This window comes from Alligator sinensis, unplaced genomic scaffold (assembly GCF_000455745.1).
Source record: "Alligator sinensis unplaced genomic scaffold, ASM45574v1 scaffold347_1, whole genome shotgun sequence".
NCBI lineage: Eukaryota > Metazoa > Chordata > Crocodylia > Alligatoridae > Alligator > Alligator sinensis.
In genome coordinates this window covers 1,302,306-1,322,063 of record NW_005841922.1, presented here as the reverse complement: position 1 = coordinate 1,322,063, position 19,758 = coordinate 1,302,306, and the positions used below count along the sequence as shown (strand labels likewise).

Genomic DNA, 19,758 nt, shown 5'->3' with positions numbered 1-19,758 from the left:
TCTTTCAGAATATATCATTCTTCACACATTCATTTTTTGTATGTATTGTTAATTTAAGAAAGACAATTCCATGGGTTTCCACAGTAAACTGAGATGATTGTGAAATTAAAATAAAATATACGCAGTTAGTTTTCCTTTAAAGGAAGATGTATGAATATAACAAATAGGAGGTACATCACATGATGAATGGAATAAGTGGAACAGCAGACTGCCTGATTACACGGGGATTAGTGCAACTCAACAGCACCTAAGAGATCAGTTAACATCATGCTGAAATGAACTCTGAATGCAATACAGGTGAAGCTTGCCTGGGAGGAGTGAAGTAATACTACACCATGCTCGAATATCACAGAGTGGCTGGCCCATGGCGGTGTTACAAAATTACTAGCTACTGGGTCTTGTGATTTTTATGGTGAAGCAGATGGTGCTGAGGCCCGAGGCCTGATTAGGATCTACCAAAAGGAATGGAAACGTCCCAGCTCCACTTTTTATGCTATTCACTCACCCCTTGGGACTTGGTTTGATAGTATTCAAAGAAAGGTGGAATAAAGAACGAGCAGAAGTCACAGAAAGTCTGGATGCTTTTATCACGTACCTTTTATTGACATTATTATTTCTACCAAATCCCATATCAAAACATCTCTCAGCCGCAACTAGAGACTTATTTAAACCAATCTATTTTTAGGCATTTCATATCCCTCTTTATGATTTAGAAAAACAGCTTTCCAGGTTCATTTGCAGACTAAGTCAGTGGCTTTTCTTAGATCATGTAAGCATGTACTTTCTTGAGAGACACCTACTAACCAAATCCACAACCGTAACATCCCAGCTTGATTAAATATATATTTTGCTTGTCTAACAGCCAAAAATTTGATAAGCTCCACCCTGTGATCAATTAGCTGCACTGCATACATGGACAATTAGTTGCACTGCATACAGGAACAGAATATATGACTGCCATTCAAATTCAAAGATGAACTGTGCTTCTGTCTCATAAAATCAATTGATCTAAATTAATTTGATACTTGGCTCAGTATGATCAAGAAGTGGAATTCAACTGACAATAGGTCTCTCTAGCTTTGTTTCCATTATGTTAAAGAATATTAGAAGCAGAACTTACGAGCAGCTATAAACTTTCCTAATGCCTTTGTGTTTGATACGATTGTGGCGACACAGACTATGGGATGAACTGAACGATTTGTCACACTGTCGACATGGATGTTTTTTCATTTGCTTTAGAGAGAGAAAAAGAAGAAATTATCAATTAAAACAGTAAGCAAAAGCTATATGCAACTTCTAATAATAGGAAAGGGAGTTACTTACCGAGATCTGGTATCCTCCATGTACACTGCCTCAATAGAACATTAGGGCTCTTGGTACACATAACATTTCTAGCACAATGAATGGATTAACTGCACCATAAATAGCAACATGCCTTACATTCATTACATTTATGGTACCACAAAATGGCAAACCAGCCACAAAAATATTTCACAAAAAATGGTTAACATCTTTATTGCTAGTTTGTATGATACCGTAAATTGAATCTGTGGCATGTCTCATCCTCCCAGTGCTAATGATCAGCTGACTATCAGCACTGGGACCTGGGCAGCCTGTGGTGTGGAATCTAGCTGGGGGTTGCCCTGGTCCCAGTGCTGATAATAGGTGATTGATGGAATCGGGATGTGGGCTCACCTTGCCCTGCAGCCCCATTCTTAAAGCTCTTTAAGGTGCTGGGTCCTGGTGAGTCTCAGGGCATTGGGTAGCTCTGGGGTCTGGGACACAGCAGAGGATCAGATAGGGGACAGCTCTGAATCCAAACTGGGACTGCTCAGTGTTGAATCCCAACACCTACTTGAGCATCAAGATCCAGCACTGGGCAACCCTGGGGTCCAAGACAAAGTTGACCCCTGCTCAACTGGCAGGAGTGAGCAGAAGGCAGGTTTAGGTCCCTAACCGGGCTGCCCCCTGCTCTCAGTCCTGGAGGCAGTCCCACATTTTGGGTTCAGGATGCCAGGTGCCTCTTTAAAAGCTGGTGCAGAGCTAGGGATAGGGGAACTCTGCACCTGCTTTCCTCAGCTGCATCCTCACTGCATGCGTTGATTTAAAGAGGCACCCAACAAAAGCAGAGGGATGGGGGAGTTCCCTCATTCCTGCATGTGCCCTTTTAAAAAACAGCCTGGAGCAAGTGGCTGAGGATGAGGGAGCTCCCACATCCCCTGCTTGCTCCAGGTACCTCTTTAAACTGGTGTGTGCAGTGGGGGATGGCTCCATCACCAGCTTACTGCGGAGGGCACTGTGAGCCTCTCTCTGAAGACAGGCTTACAGCACCCAGGGAACTTAAAAAGCAGGTGGACATTCAGTCCAAGCTCCTAACGTCATGGCGGCTTTTGAAAGGTTCCAGGCAGCAGGGAAAGGGTGCCCCCGCAGTGGGCTGGGGATGAGGCCATCCCCCACTGCCCTCCCACATGTTGGGAGTCCCAGCTGCATGCCCACTCAGGTACACTCCTGGGTGCCTGTGGAAATGGCACATGTGGAGTAGGGAGCTCCTGGATCCCTAGCTGCTGCTTCTATGTGCATGGCACGTGCAGCTGGAGCTTTCTGCTGCCAAGCTGCAGGATGTCTGATTCCCCTAACTGGCAGCCCCGCGATTGGGGTTTGAGGAATTTTATGCCGTGTTCCCAGAACTGCACAACCTGCCATGTCAGACCACACTGGCATGACTGCTTTAACATCTGTCAGCAGCTGAGCAGGTCACAGGCCCCAAAACACTTACAAAACCAGTGTGACCATAAGGAGGCATATGTACACCTACCACAGAGCTAGCAACATGAACTGTGGTTAAAAAAGAAAACTCTTCTTTGATTCTTCTCTGGCACCAAAGCAGCAAGGAAGAAAGGAAGATCAGTTTGGATGTGCAAAGACAATATATGCAGAGGTCTGTTAACCAAATTGTTTCTGCAGCTGAGGTCAAGCAGCAGAGAACTGGAAGAAGGATATGAGAGGCACCTAACTGAGAGTTGACCAAAGCACTGTTCTCCCAAATCTGATGGGTGGTGACTTGGTCCCACAATAATGACTCGTTGGTGGGACACAGGAAAAGGCAAGAGGAAAGATGGAGAAAGGTATGAAATTCAACTGCAGAGTATAACCCTTCATAATTTGGAGGATCTGATGGTTTTATATGATAAACTACCATATGTGCAGCAGACCCTGTGGAAGGAAGTGGGGAAAAACAATTCTGCTGAGAAAAGTAAAGAAGCAGAACCCAATTCATGTCAGCTCATTTTGAGCATTTAGGATTTTTTTTCTTTCTGAACTAATGCTTGCTGGAGGTAATGGCAGCTGTAGCACTAAAGAAGCCAGCACAGATACCCTGTGTGTACCGGTGACTCATAAAAGAGAAAGACGAATAGAACAGTCCTTAGTGATGCTACCCATAAACTTGGTCATAAGGACTTTATAAATATACTATGCGTGGAATGGAAAAGCTCCAAGAAGAAGCTGATGCGATAGAGTCCTTTAATTTATTTAGCATGTCATCAGTCCAAGAACGCAGGACTGTGAAATGGCAGGTCTATCAACTTGAGCCATAGTAGGGGTACTGTAGGATTTTGGCCCCACACTCAGAAGGCAAGAAGACTCATCCTTGGCAGATTATTTTCTCAGCTATGTTTAACTGAAATAACAATTTAAACACTGAAGAAACTGACAGGTTAAGATCCTCAGGGTTACCCAGAAAAACTTTCTGCTCATCATAGTCTAGTGACATTTTCAGGTCCTTGTCTATACCTTTCTGCTAACTGTTGAGATAACAGCCAACTTGGAACAGAGGTAAAATAAAAGTCAACATGGAGATACAACACATTAATCTAGATCACCGTGATTCTGAAAATCTGTTAGCTGACCTGGTCAGACCCAGACTTCTACTTTGGTTCCCTGAAACTTTCCTCTCCTAACTAGGAGGCTGTTGTCTAGCCTGCAGATGCAATAGATCTGACAGAATTAGCTTGGACCTCATACCCATGTTTTAAGCCCATGGAAGGAAATCCAGGTTACCCACACATTGATCTAAAGTGCTGTGATCTGCGGGGTTATCCAGAAGGTTGTCATGAAGGTTCAAGGAAAAGGATATTCTGATCCAGAGTCTGGGTGGTACCTAAAAGAAGTCATGACTTATTTCTTATCTCACATCTACTGCTTTTCCAATGCTGACACCACTTCTTCAGAGCAGTTCACAGACTTCATCCCCTTTTTCCTGTGGCCAGTGTATTGTAATCTTTCAATATTCCAGTGGAGACCCCTGATGAAAGCACTTCAGTCAGTGCTTGAGATCTGGACTCCAGGGATGGGGCTATATATTCCTATCTACCACACTCAGTGGATTGAGCAGAAAAAGCCTTTTCCAGAAGGATGACATGCAGTTTTTTGCTTTATCCTTTCTTAGCCCCTAGAGCATAAGCCAAAATATCTCCTACATAAATTCCAACTCCATTATACAATAAATATCTATACTGAGCCGAGAGGGGCTTTCTAATATCACAAGAATTACATCTTCTGAATGCAGAACAGTTCTTTTAGAGCTGCCTATTCTAACCTGAAATAATACAAAACTAACTCTAAATCCTAAGTGTAACACACAAATGAGACTGTTTCCAGATTGATTTTTCTGATACATATAAGGAACTGAAGCAGGATTGGAAGAACAATGATCTTATATTTGTCTGTGGTTTTGAATGCCAGATCTTTAGTCTGTGTGTGCATCCTTCCTACTGGTTACACTGCTTGGAAACAGTTCTAGGGCTTGTAAAAGCCAGGACATGTTTCTTTAAGTAGAGATTTGCAGATGTAATTTCACTACTGTGAACTATTACTGACTGCAAAGTCTGAGGTGACTGGTGAACAGCGCATACAAGACCAAGGATGCCCTGAATTAATTAATCAGTACATCTGAGTAAGAACTGTTACAGGTAGATCAGGGGAATCTCATTACCAACATGAGAAGATTACATTTTTGAGAGGGAGAAGAAATGGTTCTCAAAATCCTTTCATGGCATGTAAATTATGCTGTCTTTTAGGAAATACAGCACGGTAAACTTCTTTATATAAGAAATTAGTGGGTCCAAGCACTGCATTTATTTCAGACAGATGCTGAGTTAAAATACACCAAATGTAATGTGAAGTTTTTAGAGGCAGAATCCTGTCCAACCCCAACTACCACCGTGTATTTAATCACCAAATTAATAACTTTCTAGACCAGTTGAAACAGTTTATAGCAAAACAAGGAGAGAAACTAAACATCACGTGGAGGAAAGAAATCAACACATTTCTCTCATTTATGTGCCTAAATGTGGAAAGCTGATTGTGTTCTATAAACCGCTAAAGCTTCCCATCAATGCATTTTGCAACACAGCAGACAATATGAAACCCACAACCTCATTGGGCTTCATTGAGCATCTGTGGAAGATTAAAAGAGATACTGTGTAAACATTTCATGATTTTCAAAAGGAAATGGCAAGTAGAGAAAGATTCAAAATATCTGAAGATGAATGAACTTAAGGAAATGTTTCAGGTTATTCAGGAAATCACTGTTAAAAACCGGCTTTCCTTTTGTGTCAGTAGGCTAGAAGGGGGAATTAATCATCAGCCCACAAGAGTGCTGGAAGGACTGTGCCTCAATGGGCAAAATTTCTGCAAGCTCCAGGAGGTGTCTGGAAATTGCACCATCAAACACTAGGTTCTAAATTAACTACATACCAACTCTGGATAAAGAACTACACATCACTCCAGACAGCTCAGGTTCTGTTTATTGTTGAATAGCAGTCAAAAAAGCAAACAAAATGTTAGGATGTATAAGAAATTAAATGAAAAAAATATATAACATAATTATAAAGAGCAAAGGTACATCCTCACTTGAAACACCATGTTAATTTGTAATCATGCTATGTAAAAATGGATATAGCAGGAATAAAATGGTTTCAGTGATGGGTTATACGAATGATTAGAGGCATGAAAAAATGGACATGAAGAGGGATTGAAAATAGTGGGACAGCTTACTGCAGACAGATGAAAAGAGAAGATTTACTAAATAATGACTCATACAGCATAGCCAAGTTGGGACCTTCTCCCTGCCTCATAATATGAAAAGGTGACATTCAAAGAAATTGTAAGACACTAAACTTAAAATGGAAATCAAAGAAATACCTTTCCATACATGGCATAATTAAGCTAGTGTTTAGACCTCACTGGCACAATAAACCACCCAAGTCAAGAGCTCACAAGAAATTCCAAGCAGGATAGGACATTATGTGGCTAGTGAGGGAATAAGTGTCACTTAAAAAAAGAAAAAGCTAAATATATTTGGAAGGGTTCTGAACTCTCAGGCTTTGGGCTGGTTTTGCCACGTTTCTGAAGGAGTTAGGTGTTTAACTTCCTATTGGAATTCAATGGGATGTCAGCATCTAGTTCTTTTAAACTCCTTCGCCACAAGCAAACTTCTTTATGACAGACTTTGGGATGTACTTTTTCTTTGGGGCAAATTATTCTGTAACAGTCTACAACAGGGTTTGTTCCACCTTCCTCTGTAGCATCCTGTACTGGCTACTGGTTTAAAATATTATGATAACTCCCATGTTCCTATTAAGTTTTCAGCTAGCACCATTTTGTACAGGCCATTTTACCATGTTGAAAATATGTAGTATAATATAATTTTTCAATTTATCCCATACTTTATTGGAATTATATGGCCCACTTCATAATCTATAGCTGATGCTCAATTCTAATTGCTCTATGAATACCAAATATCCAAATGACTGCCTTAAAGAAGAGGGAGAATATCTGTCCTCACTTGCTGCAGAGGGAAAGACATGAAGCAATGGCTTTAAATTATAGCAAAGTGGATTTAAATTAGAGATCAGGAAAATGCCTTTACTGATAAAAGAGTACGGCAGTGGAATAGACTGCCCCGGGAAGGTATGGCATCTCTTTCATTGGAGGCTTTTAAGACCAGGCTGGATGTACTGGAAAGGGGATGGTTTCAGAGTAGCATTCCTACATTTGTACCAATGGGTGGACCCAATGATTCTTGAGGTCCCCTTCTAAGCCTATGGCTCTACAACAAAAGTATGCATTTAATTTTAAAACTTTGTTAAACTAATGAATATTGACATTTTAAAACCAATTATGGAGCGATCCAAGAGCAACCAAAGCAGATGCTCTTTATTTTCCATCTCTGAAAGACAGGGAATATTTAATGCTTATTAATTGCTGCACACAAGCCCTGTGCTTTTTTGGAAGGGCATGCTTCACAAAACTAAAAAATGTAAGTCAAGACATATAAGCAATGAACTAAAGCTTTCAGATCATCATTTTAAAGCACAAAAATAGAATTTCATAATAAAACAGGGTCACTACTGAGATCGGAATGCACTGTTTTTCATTAAATACCAGCAGTAAAAAAATAGCTTTAAAATTAATCTTAGAAAAGCATTATCTGCGTGTATCTGATGCAAAGCATCAATGTACTAACCTTAATTTGTGTGTCTTTTACCCCTTGGAACCGGATTTGATTAGACTGGATTTGATTCTACATTTGATTGTGAAGTGACAAAATCATCCTGCTTTTAAGAACTGTAGAAGGGTAAAATGAAAGTGCATCTGATTTTAAACCTATTTCTCAGAGGCAATAATAAAAGCATTTACAAACTAGCAAACAGGAAAGGACAAAACAGTGGAGATCAGTATATTTTACTTTCTGGGATGGGATTTGACAAAAATAAAGCTATAGTTGTACTGGGGCACATTTATGTCATAAAAACTCCTGGGTGTTACAGGAATCGAAATACTGCATCCGCTTGACAGGATTACCACACTGAATGGGTTCTATACCACATTTGATTGAGTTTATCTATATGCAATATACATCAATCGTGTCAGGAATCAATTTACAAAACTTGATTCTGAGCCAGTTAGAATCCTTGGGTGTTTCACTATGGACTTCAATGAGATATCAAAAGTGGCCTTTAGAGATGGAGATCACATGAGCTTTCTTGCTTGTCTGATCATCCTGCCCTCAAACCACTAGCTTAAAAAAATCAGCCCCATGGGTCACAATCAGCAGCTGTGTTTGTGTATTCAGTTGCAGACTGAAATGTATGAGTGGTTGGAGCATATAGTAGTCTAAATCAGAGAGTTCTTTACTGAAGTAGAACCATGCTTCAGAAATGCAGTTAAAGTAAGAAAGGGGACTCTACCAAAAATAGAGAGGGAACTCAGTTCTCTTTCATGCCATACTGGACCCTTTTGGTGCAGTTGTGAGAAAAAAATAGGGACACCAGTATTCTGATGCACGCAGTCTTTTTATGAACCATCAGAAATGGAGTGAAATGGTATCATTTGCATGACAATCATGGGTTGTGGACAAAAGCAGTGTAAACAGATAAGACACTGGCAATAACTTTTTGGCATTTACTGCCATTTATAACATTGTATTAGGATCTTGAAAATGATCTTTGCTACTTGGCCAAAATGACTTCCTCTTCCCACTCATTTCTGTTTCTTACAAAGTGCAGTGTGGTAGATTGTTTAATTCCCTCTTTACTTGTTCACTGTTCTCTATTTATTAACTTCAGAAACACCTTTATATTCATTAAGATGGTATAAACTTGGTAAAGCATTTTGACAAAAATCTGCTGAAAATCCCTCTCTAGAATCAGCAGGACTTCAGGATTTTTATACAGTCAGTAGGGTTTCTCACAGAGTTTTTTGGCAGAAGTTTTCCTACTCTTCTCTTTTAACCCCAGATACAATAAAGTGAGTCATATTAAAATAGCAGGTTAGGTGACCGGTTCCTGCTAGAGCAGTTTTTTTGTAGAAATTCAACAGATGGCAATCAGAAGTTTTATCACACACATCACTACCTCCATCATTATAAGGATCATTAATATCCCTGTTTCAGGAATTTAAGGAAAAGAAGTGGGGTAGGAACATTAGCAAGGATCAAGGCCTGTCTCAAGTTAAGCCGTCTCCCTCAACCTTCCTCCAGCTGGTGGAGAGAGAGAGAAAGTAATGGACTCTTAACAGGGTCGTGTCTCTGTTCCTTGCCTGGCATGTGTGGTGATCCAGTTTTCATACAAACTGCTGGAAGCAGGTGCCTGATAAATTAGAATTCACCCTTCTCATGAAAAAGAGATGGCAAAGAATAGTTAATACCAAAGGTAAGTGTTTTTTCCAACATGCTGTAGATAATGTGAATTACACTGTAACGCTTTATGTGCCTCATCAGTGCAAGCTCAGAATCTTTTCAATGAACGTATCTGTGCCTCTTGTGCTCTTTTAGAAGGGAATAAAGTTGAAGTGACCATAAGCCTCCCTCATTTTCCTTATGATTTGAAACCTGTGGCTACTAATGTTGTCAAAAATAGCCATGGAGGATGGGTCACATGATCCCTTCTGACTGGCCCATTTCATTAGCAGATCCAGGATGTCTCTCTGGGCCATGCTGAGTGAGCGCACAGTCACTGGCAGAGGTGCACTGGTCAACTTTGTCATACAGTGAAATAAAATGCAGTATCCTCTTTGACCATGATGAAATAGTCTGTTTGACTTGTAGAACAGCCAATGATGTCTACAAAATGATGGCACAGGCCAGCATTGTAAAGGATTTGGTCTTACTGATATAATACTGAAGAGCTCAGGAGAAATGCAGAGCATGCAGCTTCCTCCCACCATGTTTGGAACAAGGGTCTGAGAAGTTAATTGGTTTAAGTGGAATGGAGTTAATTTGGAATGAGGACCACCTTGTCTTTATGGTCCAAGGTATGGAGGAGTCCTAGGGCTTGCTCATTTTTTTGGCTGTGGTGATGGCCATCAAAATGACCATCATGAGAGTAAGACTGTGGATGGAGCATTCTAAAAGGGGCTCACAGGAGAGTTTCTAAGTTCAGAAGGCTGATGTTAAGGTCCCGCAGTAGAGTACATTTTCTGACTGGTAGGTAACTACATATTAGGCCCTTGCAAAATGTGAATACTGCTGAGCCAGAGATGATAAAAAGCAACTATAACAGATGGACCTTTACGGAGCTCTGACAAAACACAGGATATTTTAATTACAGTAAAAATGTCCAGAATCTGTGATATTGAAGCCTACACTGGGTCTGGACTGTATTGCATTGACCAGATTAAATACTGTATAGATCTGAAAGCCTTTTAGGCTGCTTACAGATGTGTTAAAGAAAAAATGGCACTTTAAGCTCAGTGCACCCCTGTGCTGAGCGCAGCACGTGCCCAGAGGAGACAGTGCGCGTTAGTTGGGCCTGGCTTGTCCAACACCGGTATACATCAGGTGCTGAAGCAGGGCTTTTTGGCACTTTTATCTAAAGCTAATTCAATCAGCTACTAGATAAAAGTGCCAAAAAGCCCCACTGAATTGCCCGATTTATACAGACGCTGCGGAGCTGAGCCGAACTAAGGTGCTGGGTTTTTTTTTCCCCGCCATGTCTGTCAGCACCCTTAGTGGATAACTTACTGCTCTGTGCAAGGATTTTTTGAACACGGCAGAAGCACAGAGCTCAATCACCCAACATCCGCAATATAAGGTGCAGCAGCTTTGGATGATCTTTTGACACTGGTCTGGACAATCTGTAGATGCTTCCAACAGTTGTAGGTTGTCTGTCAGCCAAAGTTGTCTCAGACATAAGAAAACTATGAGGATGAGTCTGATTTGCTCTCATTTGGCTTGGCAATAATTCTTGGAATTAACCAAATCATTAGGAAGCATGGAGTGGCTTCAGTTCCACTGCAGGAGTCATCCTGGCCTTGAGATTCCTTGAACAGAAGTTCAGACACTTGGCACTGTAATTGGTGGCAAACAGGGCTAGCAGTGGAGTCTCCCACTGATGGAATAACACCTTGGTGAGGGATTTTGGCAGCAGTTATTCATGGCTGGTGACTGCCTGCTTAGGAAGTATGCTAAACTGCTGCTGAATCTTGTGGTACAAAGATGTTGGGTATATGCCATAATCTTTTCTGCTTGTTTATGTAATATAAAGCAAATGGATGGGGGTTACCTGCAATATCATATGTTGTAGGGAGGAAGGCAAGCCACACTCAGCAGTGTGATGGCTTTGAGTGCTAAGAGGTTTATTAGCAATACTATGCCTTCTGCATACATTGTTCCAGTAGATGGGCCAGGTGGGTTGCTCAACCTGTCCATGTGCTGCTAGGCTGTGTCACAATCTCTGTGCTGGGTGAAACAAGCCCTCATAAATCTGGAGGGCAACTTTTGATGACATGGATGATCTGACAATGTTGAGCAGCTTGTGGGTGTTTTTTGGGGGGTGCTCATCTCAACAACCAGCCAAGGTTTCAGCAACCTTAATATAGGCAGCATGCCCAATTTATGTAGGATATGCCCAAAAGAGGGCAAGAAGAAATACCTCTTCAAGAATGTTGCAGGACCTGTCCTAATGCCAAGGCAAGAAGTGACCACGATTCCTTGAAAGAAACAGTATTTCCGTCTACTGGGGAGGCCCTCCAGTTGCTGTTGAGAGCAGAGTGGCTCTTACAGTTGAAGCGGGCTCTAGCACTACATTTTCTCATGCCCTCTTTGAAATTTTCATCTCAGTGTAGATGAGGTATTTTGGTGATTTGTCTTTGAAGGGAGATTCCTTTTCCTGGAATAATAAACTTGTTGCACCCTTTGAACTGCTCTTGTGCTTGGTCTGGGTCTGCTGCCCTGCATCTCAAAAAAGCTGGTGATCTGGATGACAGGTCTGGAGTCGGCACTCAACAGAGAGGCCATCAAGGCTGTTGGAATTTGTGCTGGAACAACCGATGTTGGGCCATCACTGGTGGTCATGGTTTTGGTGTTCTTTTTTGACTGCTGCTTTTCACTGGAATAGTAATCTGGTCCAATACCATGTTCTGCTACACTTGGCACAAATAGCCTCCTAGGTTCAGACTTCCTGGATCTCTCTCTTCCCCATGGTTTAGAGCAACTTTCATGGATTGCTCAAGGAAATGTAGTGTGAACTTTGTCTCTTTAGATATTCAGATAGGGGACAGGAAAGAACAGCAGATCCAGCACCTCTTGGGGATGTGTCCTTCCCCCAAAAGGAAAGATAAATGTGCTTACTATTACAGATAGAAAGACTGATCACATAAAGGATGTGGTATAAACCTGTAGATTTAGCACTTGCCATGATAATAATTGATAAGAGGGGAACTCAAGGACAGTCCTGGACACTGCCTTTTATGCCCTCACAGTAATGCAGGATACATAAATGGCCCTGACAGACCCTGCTCCTCCAAAGATACCAAGCTTGTGTGGATGAGGTGTGTGCTCGTGTGTCTGTGTACGTGCACCTACATGCACTTGAAGAACAGCTATAATTCTGTTTTGTGAGAAAATGCTGAGATTTCAACAGTTGCTTTCATTCTGATGCCAAACAAAACTGGGGCCTTTTGAAGATTTTCAAGAAAAAAGAAGAGAAAGCCCTGCCCCAGAATATCTAACAATTAGTGGGTTAGGGGGCCTATCTGGGATGCAGAAGACATATTCAAGTCAATTTGGTGCTTGATTTGCTGGTACTTCAGGTGAATGTCTAACCACTGGGCTATGAAGTCTCTACCCACTCACTCGATTTCTCTTATTGAAATTTTTGATTATTTGGAACCTGTCTGCAAAAATAACTAAATATTAATTGGGCCAGAATTAGAGTGAGAGATTGACTCCGCAGCCCTAATTAAGGGAAAAGCAAACAGAGGAGGGTTTTGAACCCAGGTCTCCTGAGTCCCAGGTGATTATCCTAATTGCATGACTATCTTTAGCTGGCTTGTGCTGTCTCTGTTTTTTCAGTTTCAATAATTTGTCATGTCTCCTGAGAAACATTTCACCAAAAATGTCCAAGCAACTTGAAGGAGGGGCTTCTTTCTCTTTCTCCCTCTTGTGCTATCTAGCAGTATCATTCTGCAGTGAGTGAAACATGGGTACCATGCTCCAAGCATCTGCCTTATATTAGATTTTTCTCCATATTGCTACTCCTTTTGAAGATTGGTTTTGGCTTCTTTTCCTATAGGGGTAACTCGGCCACAGAGGAAATTCGGTGTTCTTAACAGTTGTACTGTTACCCACTTACCAGTCTTCTTAATTTCACATCTTTAGAAAGGCTTTGAGCAACAGCCAGAACATTGGACCTGGCGGTCTGCAGACTTAAGAAAATAGCATTGCATTGTTTACGCTCAGTTCATGCTTGAAAAGTTATATTTACAACTAAGTGACTTGATTAGGTGTTTCAGGTGTTCAACTTACTGGTTCATAGGGCCTCTAGCTTTAACAACTGGTATGACGGATCAAAGCTTGCAAGGTGTTGCAATGTGCCTCACTGTCTCATTATTAAATTCTAAGGGGCACTCATCAGGCCGTTAAAACAAGTTTCTGTTCTCTAGAGCCAAACTGTTTAAAGATTTTCAAGAGGAGGAAGAGGGGAAAGGGAAGTGGAAAAGAAATCAGATCAGATTAGGTGATTAAAAATGTTGCCACATTTTTCAGTCATGCCATCTGCCTCAAAGAAACTTCAGAACTGTCTGAAAAAATCTACAATTAACAGAGGGCTAGGAGAAAGAGTCAGTGGCAGAAAATGTTGTGAATGTACAAATACTAAGTAGTATACAAGGAAAAGATGAAATGGGCATGAGAATAAGGAAAACTGAAATGACCCATAAAATGAATAATCAGGAACAACTGAAGAAGGTGTTAATGAGTTTGGAAGAAGATAAAAATTAATTTATGTTTAAAAAGCATTTATCTGTTAGCAACAGTAATTTACCTTTCCATGCTCTTTCCTCATGTGGGATATATAAACATCTCTCTGTGTGAAGAGTCGATCGCATTCCCAGCAGGTCCACCCAGGGTTGCTTATTTTTTTGGGCTCTGCTTTCTTTACAGGAGAGGGAGATTTCTTCTCTAGCTTTTCTGTTCCATTCATGGATTTTGTGTCATCTTTGTTGTGACTGGCTGAATTCTGAGTCGTGGGTTTAGTGCTCAAAGGCAAATTTATACCCAGGTTTGGGGGCCCTTCCACACTTTTCAAGGTTCCATGCATAGACTAAAAATATAAAAAAGAAAATGTCATAAAAGAAGCATGCTATTAGCTAGGATGTAAAAAAAAACATGACCAAAGGATTCAGTTAGTTTCACCCATATAATATAAATCACAGAGATAACTTGCTCAAATAAAGTCAAACAAGGTTTACATAGAAGCAAAGTTGAAATATACCCAAACACCAGTAAAAATGCATACCTGAAATGTGGTTGTCCACACTGCTTCTCTATAGGGCAGTGGTAGTGGTAGAAAGAATAGGAAGAAAGATATCAAAAAAAGGCCTTCTTTATTTTGCTTAGTCTAATATCTCCCCCTGTGTGCACAATGGAGTGGATCACTGTCCTGATGTGGACCACGTGACAGACAGAGGCACGTTTGCCTTGCCTCAGTTTAGGCAGTAGCACTAAGCAATGAAACAAGTAAAGACAACTCAAAAGATCAGGTTACTCAGCTGATTCAGTTAACAATCTGTCCTACAAGGAATTTGTCAGTAAGGAGACTACACTTCCAAAAGAAAGTCTTGCCCTTTAATTGATAGTCTCTTCCACTGTCTATTACCTTTGTCCTCCTGACCTGCGTGTGTCAGGAGTATGATCAAATGTAGGTGGTCTGGGCTTGACCCCAGAAAGTCACAACCTAAGAGGAGCAGGAGCAGACAATACCAGGGCAGCAAAAGTCCCAGTTAGAGTCTGGGACCAGGAGCACGCAGGTCAGGAGGCTGAGGTCTACAGGGGACTGGTACATAAGCAGTTATGCGTGGCAGAACCACGAACTGGGGAGTCAGTCAGGAAGAAGAGGCAGGGACCACTCCAGAGTCACTACCCAGGGACTCCACAGCAGGCATCTATAGCTACAGGACTTGGGCACGGGTGATTGCTAAGCTAAGTCCCAAACCAGGAACCAGATGTCAGAGGACATAGGTCTGGACTGGAGTCTGGATGCACAAGGGTTCAAGGACCCATCAAGGCAGTCTAGAAGCACAGTGGGCTGGGCTGGAGCTTGGAACGAGGAGTCAGCAAGCAGGAATATGGCTGAAGCCAAGAAACCAGCAAGCAGAACCCAGGAAACTAGACACAAATAAGCAGTACCTTGAACACTCGGAACAAACAGGCATAACCCAGAAACTGTGAAACAAGGTATCAAACGTAGGAACTAGAAACAAGGAGACAGAAGAACAAGGCTCAACAGGGAAGCATCTATCCTCTTGATAAATAGCCTACTTTGCATTGAAGGAGATGCTTCTTACAAGCAGGAAGCCACACAGGAAAGCAGTTGGGGCCAGCTGGCCTAGAAGGCCACAGGCAAACAACCGCACTTGATAACCACAGCTATTCAGCTTGCTTGCTGCCCTGACTCCTGACAATGTGTCTGGACACTCCAACTATACTTACTATGTCTTATAGCTGGGCTAAGCATGTGGCCTCCAGTGGTCAATGCTGTTTCATACACTACTGATTCACAGGAAACCAACACAGGGTCTGACACTCAAACTCCCTTGGTATCAGGCCCTGCTTTATCACATAACCAATGGTTCCCAAGAGTAATTTGCTAGGTGCTTTCCCAATATCACACTCAGCTGCCCACTGGGACAGGGCCACCTTCCTGTTTAAGTCATGCTTGTCAAGTCTAACAACATTTATCTCCAAAATCAAAATATTTAATTAAAAAACCTGGTACTAAAAAAATAAAAGATTCTTCCACTGTCCCTAGCAAATGAGGGAGAGCAATGAAACCCATTCCCACAAATTTGACCTATAAAATCTATGGAGACTAAGCGAGAGAGAAAGAGAGAGGTGGATACTGTCTTGGGCGGAGAGGAAAATTTAAAAAACTAATGGCTCATTCAGAAAACCAATTATCTTTAAATCTTGTAAAAAAAAGTTTGAGGGTGCTTCAGAAAGGAACAGCAATTTTGCAATAAAATTATTGTCTGTGCAATAAATGGGAAACTACACAGCAGCAGGCAATATTAGTGGTGGCACTATCAAACTCATCCATCATTTATGGCTATATAGCAACACTACAAAAGCAATGAAAGAAAATGTATGTACAACATTTTTAATTCCCATTGAGCTTACTGAAGAGGCTGTGCATATCACAGATGGAGATATTTTCAATAAATATGGGTGGATGAGTAAAGCAGGGAGCTAGAATAAAGGTGCCCCCACTTCCTTCCCTCCTGCCCTGCACTGTGTAACTTCCCTGCCTGGGATCTAGCAATCTAAGCAGAGAAGCAGCTGCGTGCTTGGTACTTGCAAGAGCCTTGCTTCCAGGGAAAGCTGTTGCTTCAGGTGGAGGTACTGGGGTGGGCAAGAAACAGAGGCTTAATCCTCTGTTATACACTTTGGCTGCATTAACTCCCACAGAAGCTGCTTCCCCTGGGTGCAAACTCTATCAGTTACACCTCTGACAGGGCTCCTTGCTTGGTGCCTGGTCAAGAAGATGAAGCAAAATCTAGCCAAGACAAAAAGAAAATAGCAAACTTCACAAATCAATGAGAAAAATGAGATGAGCCATGAAAACACCATTAAGAAAATAAGGAGATACTGCTACTAGGGTTGTGCAAAGCATTGGTCGCTGAGTCGATTCGGAGAAGATTCGGCCTGATTCAGAGGCCGAATCATCAAATCTGAATCGAATCAGGAGACAAAAGACCCCCTCTGAATTGATTCAGAAAAGATTCGGAAAAAGATTCAGAAGGCAGTCTTGCAGGGAAACAGAAACTAAGAAGAGGGAGGAGGAGCAAGGGGAGAAAAACTGACACCTATAGCTGGCCAGTGACTGCGATCTTTCCCTGAGTCCCCTTCCAATCCCAGTGCTCTGGGGGAGGGACATAGCAACAGCACATAAGCTTCTGTCTGCAGCCTTTCTGTCCCTTTTGTGAGCTGTTTTGGCCTGAGCACCGGGAAGGCCCCCTGTAACAGGCTACCTCCCTGCTGTTTTCATCCTGCTGTGCCTTAACACTCGCACACAATCACACGTCACGAGGTTTGCTTTGAACAGTTTGAGGTGCAGTTTCCCAGAAACCTCTGCACCTATCTCCTTGAAACTCAGCAGGCTTCATGTCCTCAGAAGGGGCTACAATCTCTGCTGTTTTCATCCAAATTTGACAAAAAAAGACAAAGCTATAGGTATTTCAGGGATTCCACATTATAGTCTATGGTCGAATCACTGAATCTCTCTGAATCAGCATCAAATCTTCTGAAGCCGATTTGGCTGAAGCGATTTGGGGCAGTGATCCGAATCTCCAAATTGAATCACTGTCCTCCGAATCGGCTAAATCTGAATCAAATACTTCCCTATTCGCACAGGTGTAATTGCTATGTAAGTGCCTCATCTGGCCCTAGTACTGAGTAAACTAACAGGAGCCATTTATAGAAGATTAACAGAAAATGGGCCCTCTTGCATCAAGTTATGTACACCCCACTGAACTGTAGACTATGTTAAAAAGTATTTTGTATAAATATAAGAAGAGCAGGAAATAAATTTCCAAGTAAATGTGCCATAAGTCTTGCAACAGGAATAGCACTAATTCAGAAAAATGGAAAATATCCTGCCTCATATCTCAGAGCATCTTTTGTCATCTAACATTTCTGCTTCCCTGAGCTAACAAAGAGGTATAAGTTAGCCAAGTGCAGCACAAAAAGGCGTTAACAACACATAGGATGATGACAACAAGTTTTAATAATTACATAGTCATTCTTGATTATATGGAATTATTGATTATACTGAATTAAATATATAGATCTAGACTGTGTATCTTTGTTTTCAGTGTTTGATACAGTCACTCTCCACCACGAGCAGTTGCATATCATCAAAAAAGACAGGCCATGAACAGTTATTAAGGGGTAACCAAGACCTCGGAGGACCCATCTAGCAGACAATACCTGAAGCAACTGGGAGTTTTCCCAGAGTAAAAGCTGCCATATTACAATCAAGTGGTCTATAGCAATTGTCAGCAACCTGTGGCCTGGCAGGCTGGATTTGTCCCACAAAGATTTTATGTAACCTACCAAGCATGGCTTGCACGTTCTGCATGAGAATGCATATCTAGTGTTGGCATACCTACTAACTGCTGTCTCTGGCCCAACTTACAACAGAGCTGCACTGCCTCTGGCTCACTGTTTATGAAAGGTTCCCAATCCCTAGTTTATAGTCATATTTGCAAGAGAAATGATTTTTTTTTGTTTTCTCTCAAATATGAATGGAGACTCCAAGAAGTTTTAGAGTTTTCTGGGTATGTTTTTAAAAACACCTGCTTTCTCAGAACTTCTGATTTTGCCTTCAGGTTACACTTCAGTTGCTTTCCAATAAGAAAAGCCACTGGTCAAGATGAAAATCAAAGTGCTAGTTTCAGCAAAAACTAGGGATCTGTTTCTCCATTCCCTTGTGCTTTTTCCAATCATTTATGCTAGTGAAAAAAGAATGCAAAATGTCACTATTCTGGTTTCTACTTTGCAATGGGTAACTAGTTACACAAGGTGCAAAGCAACAGTAAATCATGTCACCAAGGTTTAAGAAATCTAAAGATGGCTAAGATTTCCAGTGTTTTAAAAACAAGCTAAAACAATGTTTAAAATACATAGCTAAAAGGTTGAAACCTATGTGGCTAGTACCTGTTAGGTTCCATCTACATGTTACACTTAAGGCATGATTAACCAGTTAATGACATCTTAAGTGGTCACCTGGACACATGTTCAATCAATGAATGGTGTGATAAAAAGAAGAATAAGCTACCAAGTTATTCCACAAAATATGTGTAATAACTCTATAGCTGCTTCCTATTATGCCATTAATTGAACATGTGGCCAGAGGCCCCTGTCACTGGGAACCTCATCAGCTGATTGAAGCATGCATACTACCTGAGCCTGGGAGCTCCCAGCTGATGCTGGCTCTGAGCTGTGGGAGCACATGTCCCCACAGCTGGGAGTCCCATCAACTGACAGGGTTCCCAGCCCTGGGGGTACCCCATGCAAGTGTCCTTGTGACTGGGAGACCACAGCTGATGCAGTGTCTCAGCCATGGGGGCACTCCAGGCACCTCTGCAATGGGACGACCACAACTGACATGGTGTCCCAGCTGCAGGGGCACGCAGGCACACCCATGCCTGGGAGGCCACGTCAGCTGTGGTCTCTCTGCCATGGAGACCCCTGGGGTACCCTTGTGACTGGGAGCTGAGGTGAGCTGATAGTCACAGCAGCTCTGCACCAGCAATAAGGTGTGATGGGATCTGGTTTATGATCCCACAAACATGTCTCCTGTCACATGTCAGATGGCATGGCAGGAGACATGACTAGATCATGCATCAGATCCCATCATGCCTTTACCTGCACATCTAGAGGAGCCCTCAGTTATGTGATCTGGAAGGATGAGAACACAAGTTGGCTGATGGGGCGCACCCAGAGAGTAGTGGTGGACGGGGTGTACTCAAACTGGTGAGATGTGAGCAGTGGGGTCCCCCAGGGTTCAGTCCTCGGGCCTGTACTGTTTAACATCTTCATCAGCGACTTGGACGAGGGGGTGGAAAGCACGCTGTCCAAGTTTGCTGATGACACTAAGATATGGGGCGAGGTGGACACACTTAAAGGGAGAGAGAGGCTGCAACTAGATTTAGACAGACTACAAAAGTGGGCAGATGAGAATAGGATGGGGTTCA

At 42.1% G+C, this 19,758-nt stretch overlaps 1 protein-coding gene across 1 annotated transcript in view; it reads right to left on the bottom strand.

Moving 5' to 3' along the window:
- Window positions 1–19,758, bottom strand: part of ZNF532 (zinc finger protein 532) — an 88,980-nt gene that overhangs the window by 8,883 nt on the left and 60,339 nt on the right. Inside the window, 2 exon segments of the mRNA XM_025198484.1 lie at window positions 1,121–1,233; window positions 13,827–14,105. Coding sequence (XP_025054269.1) covers window positions 1,121–1,233; window positions 13,827–14,105 — 392 coding nt within the window.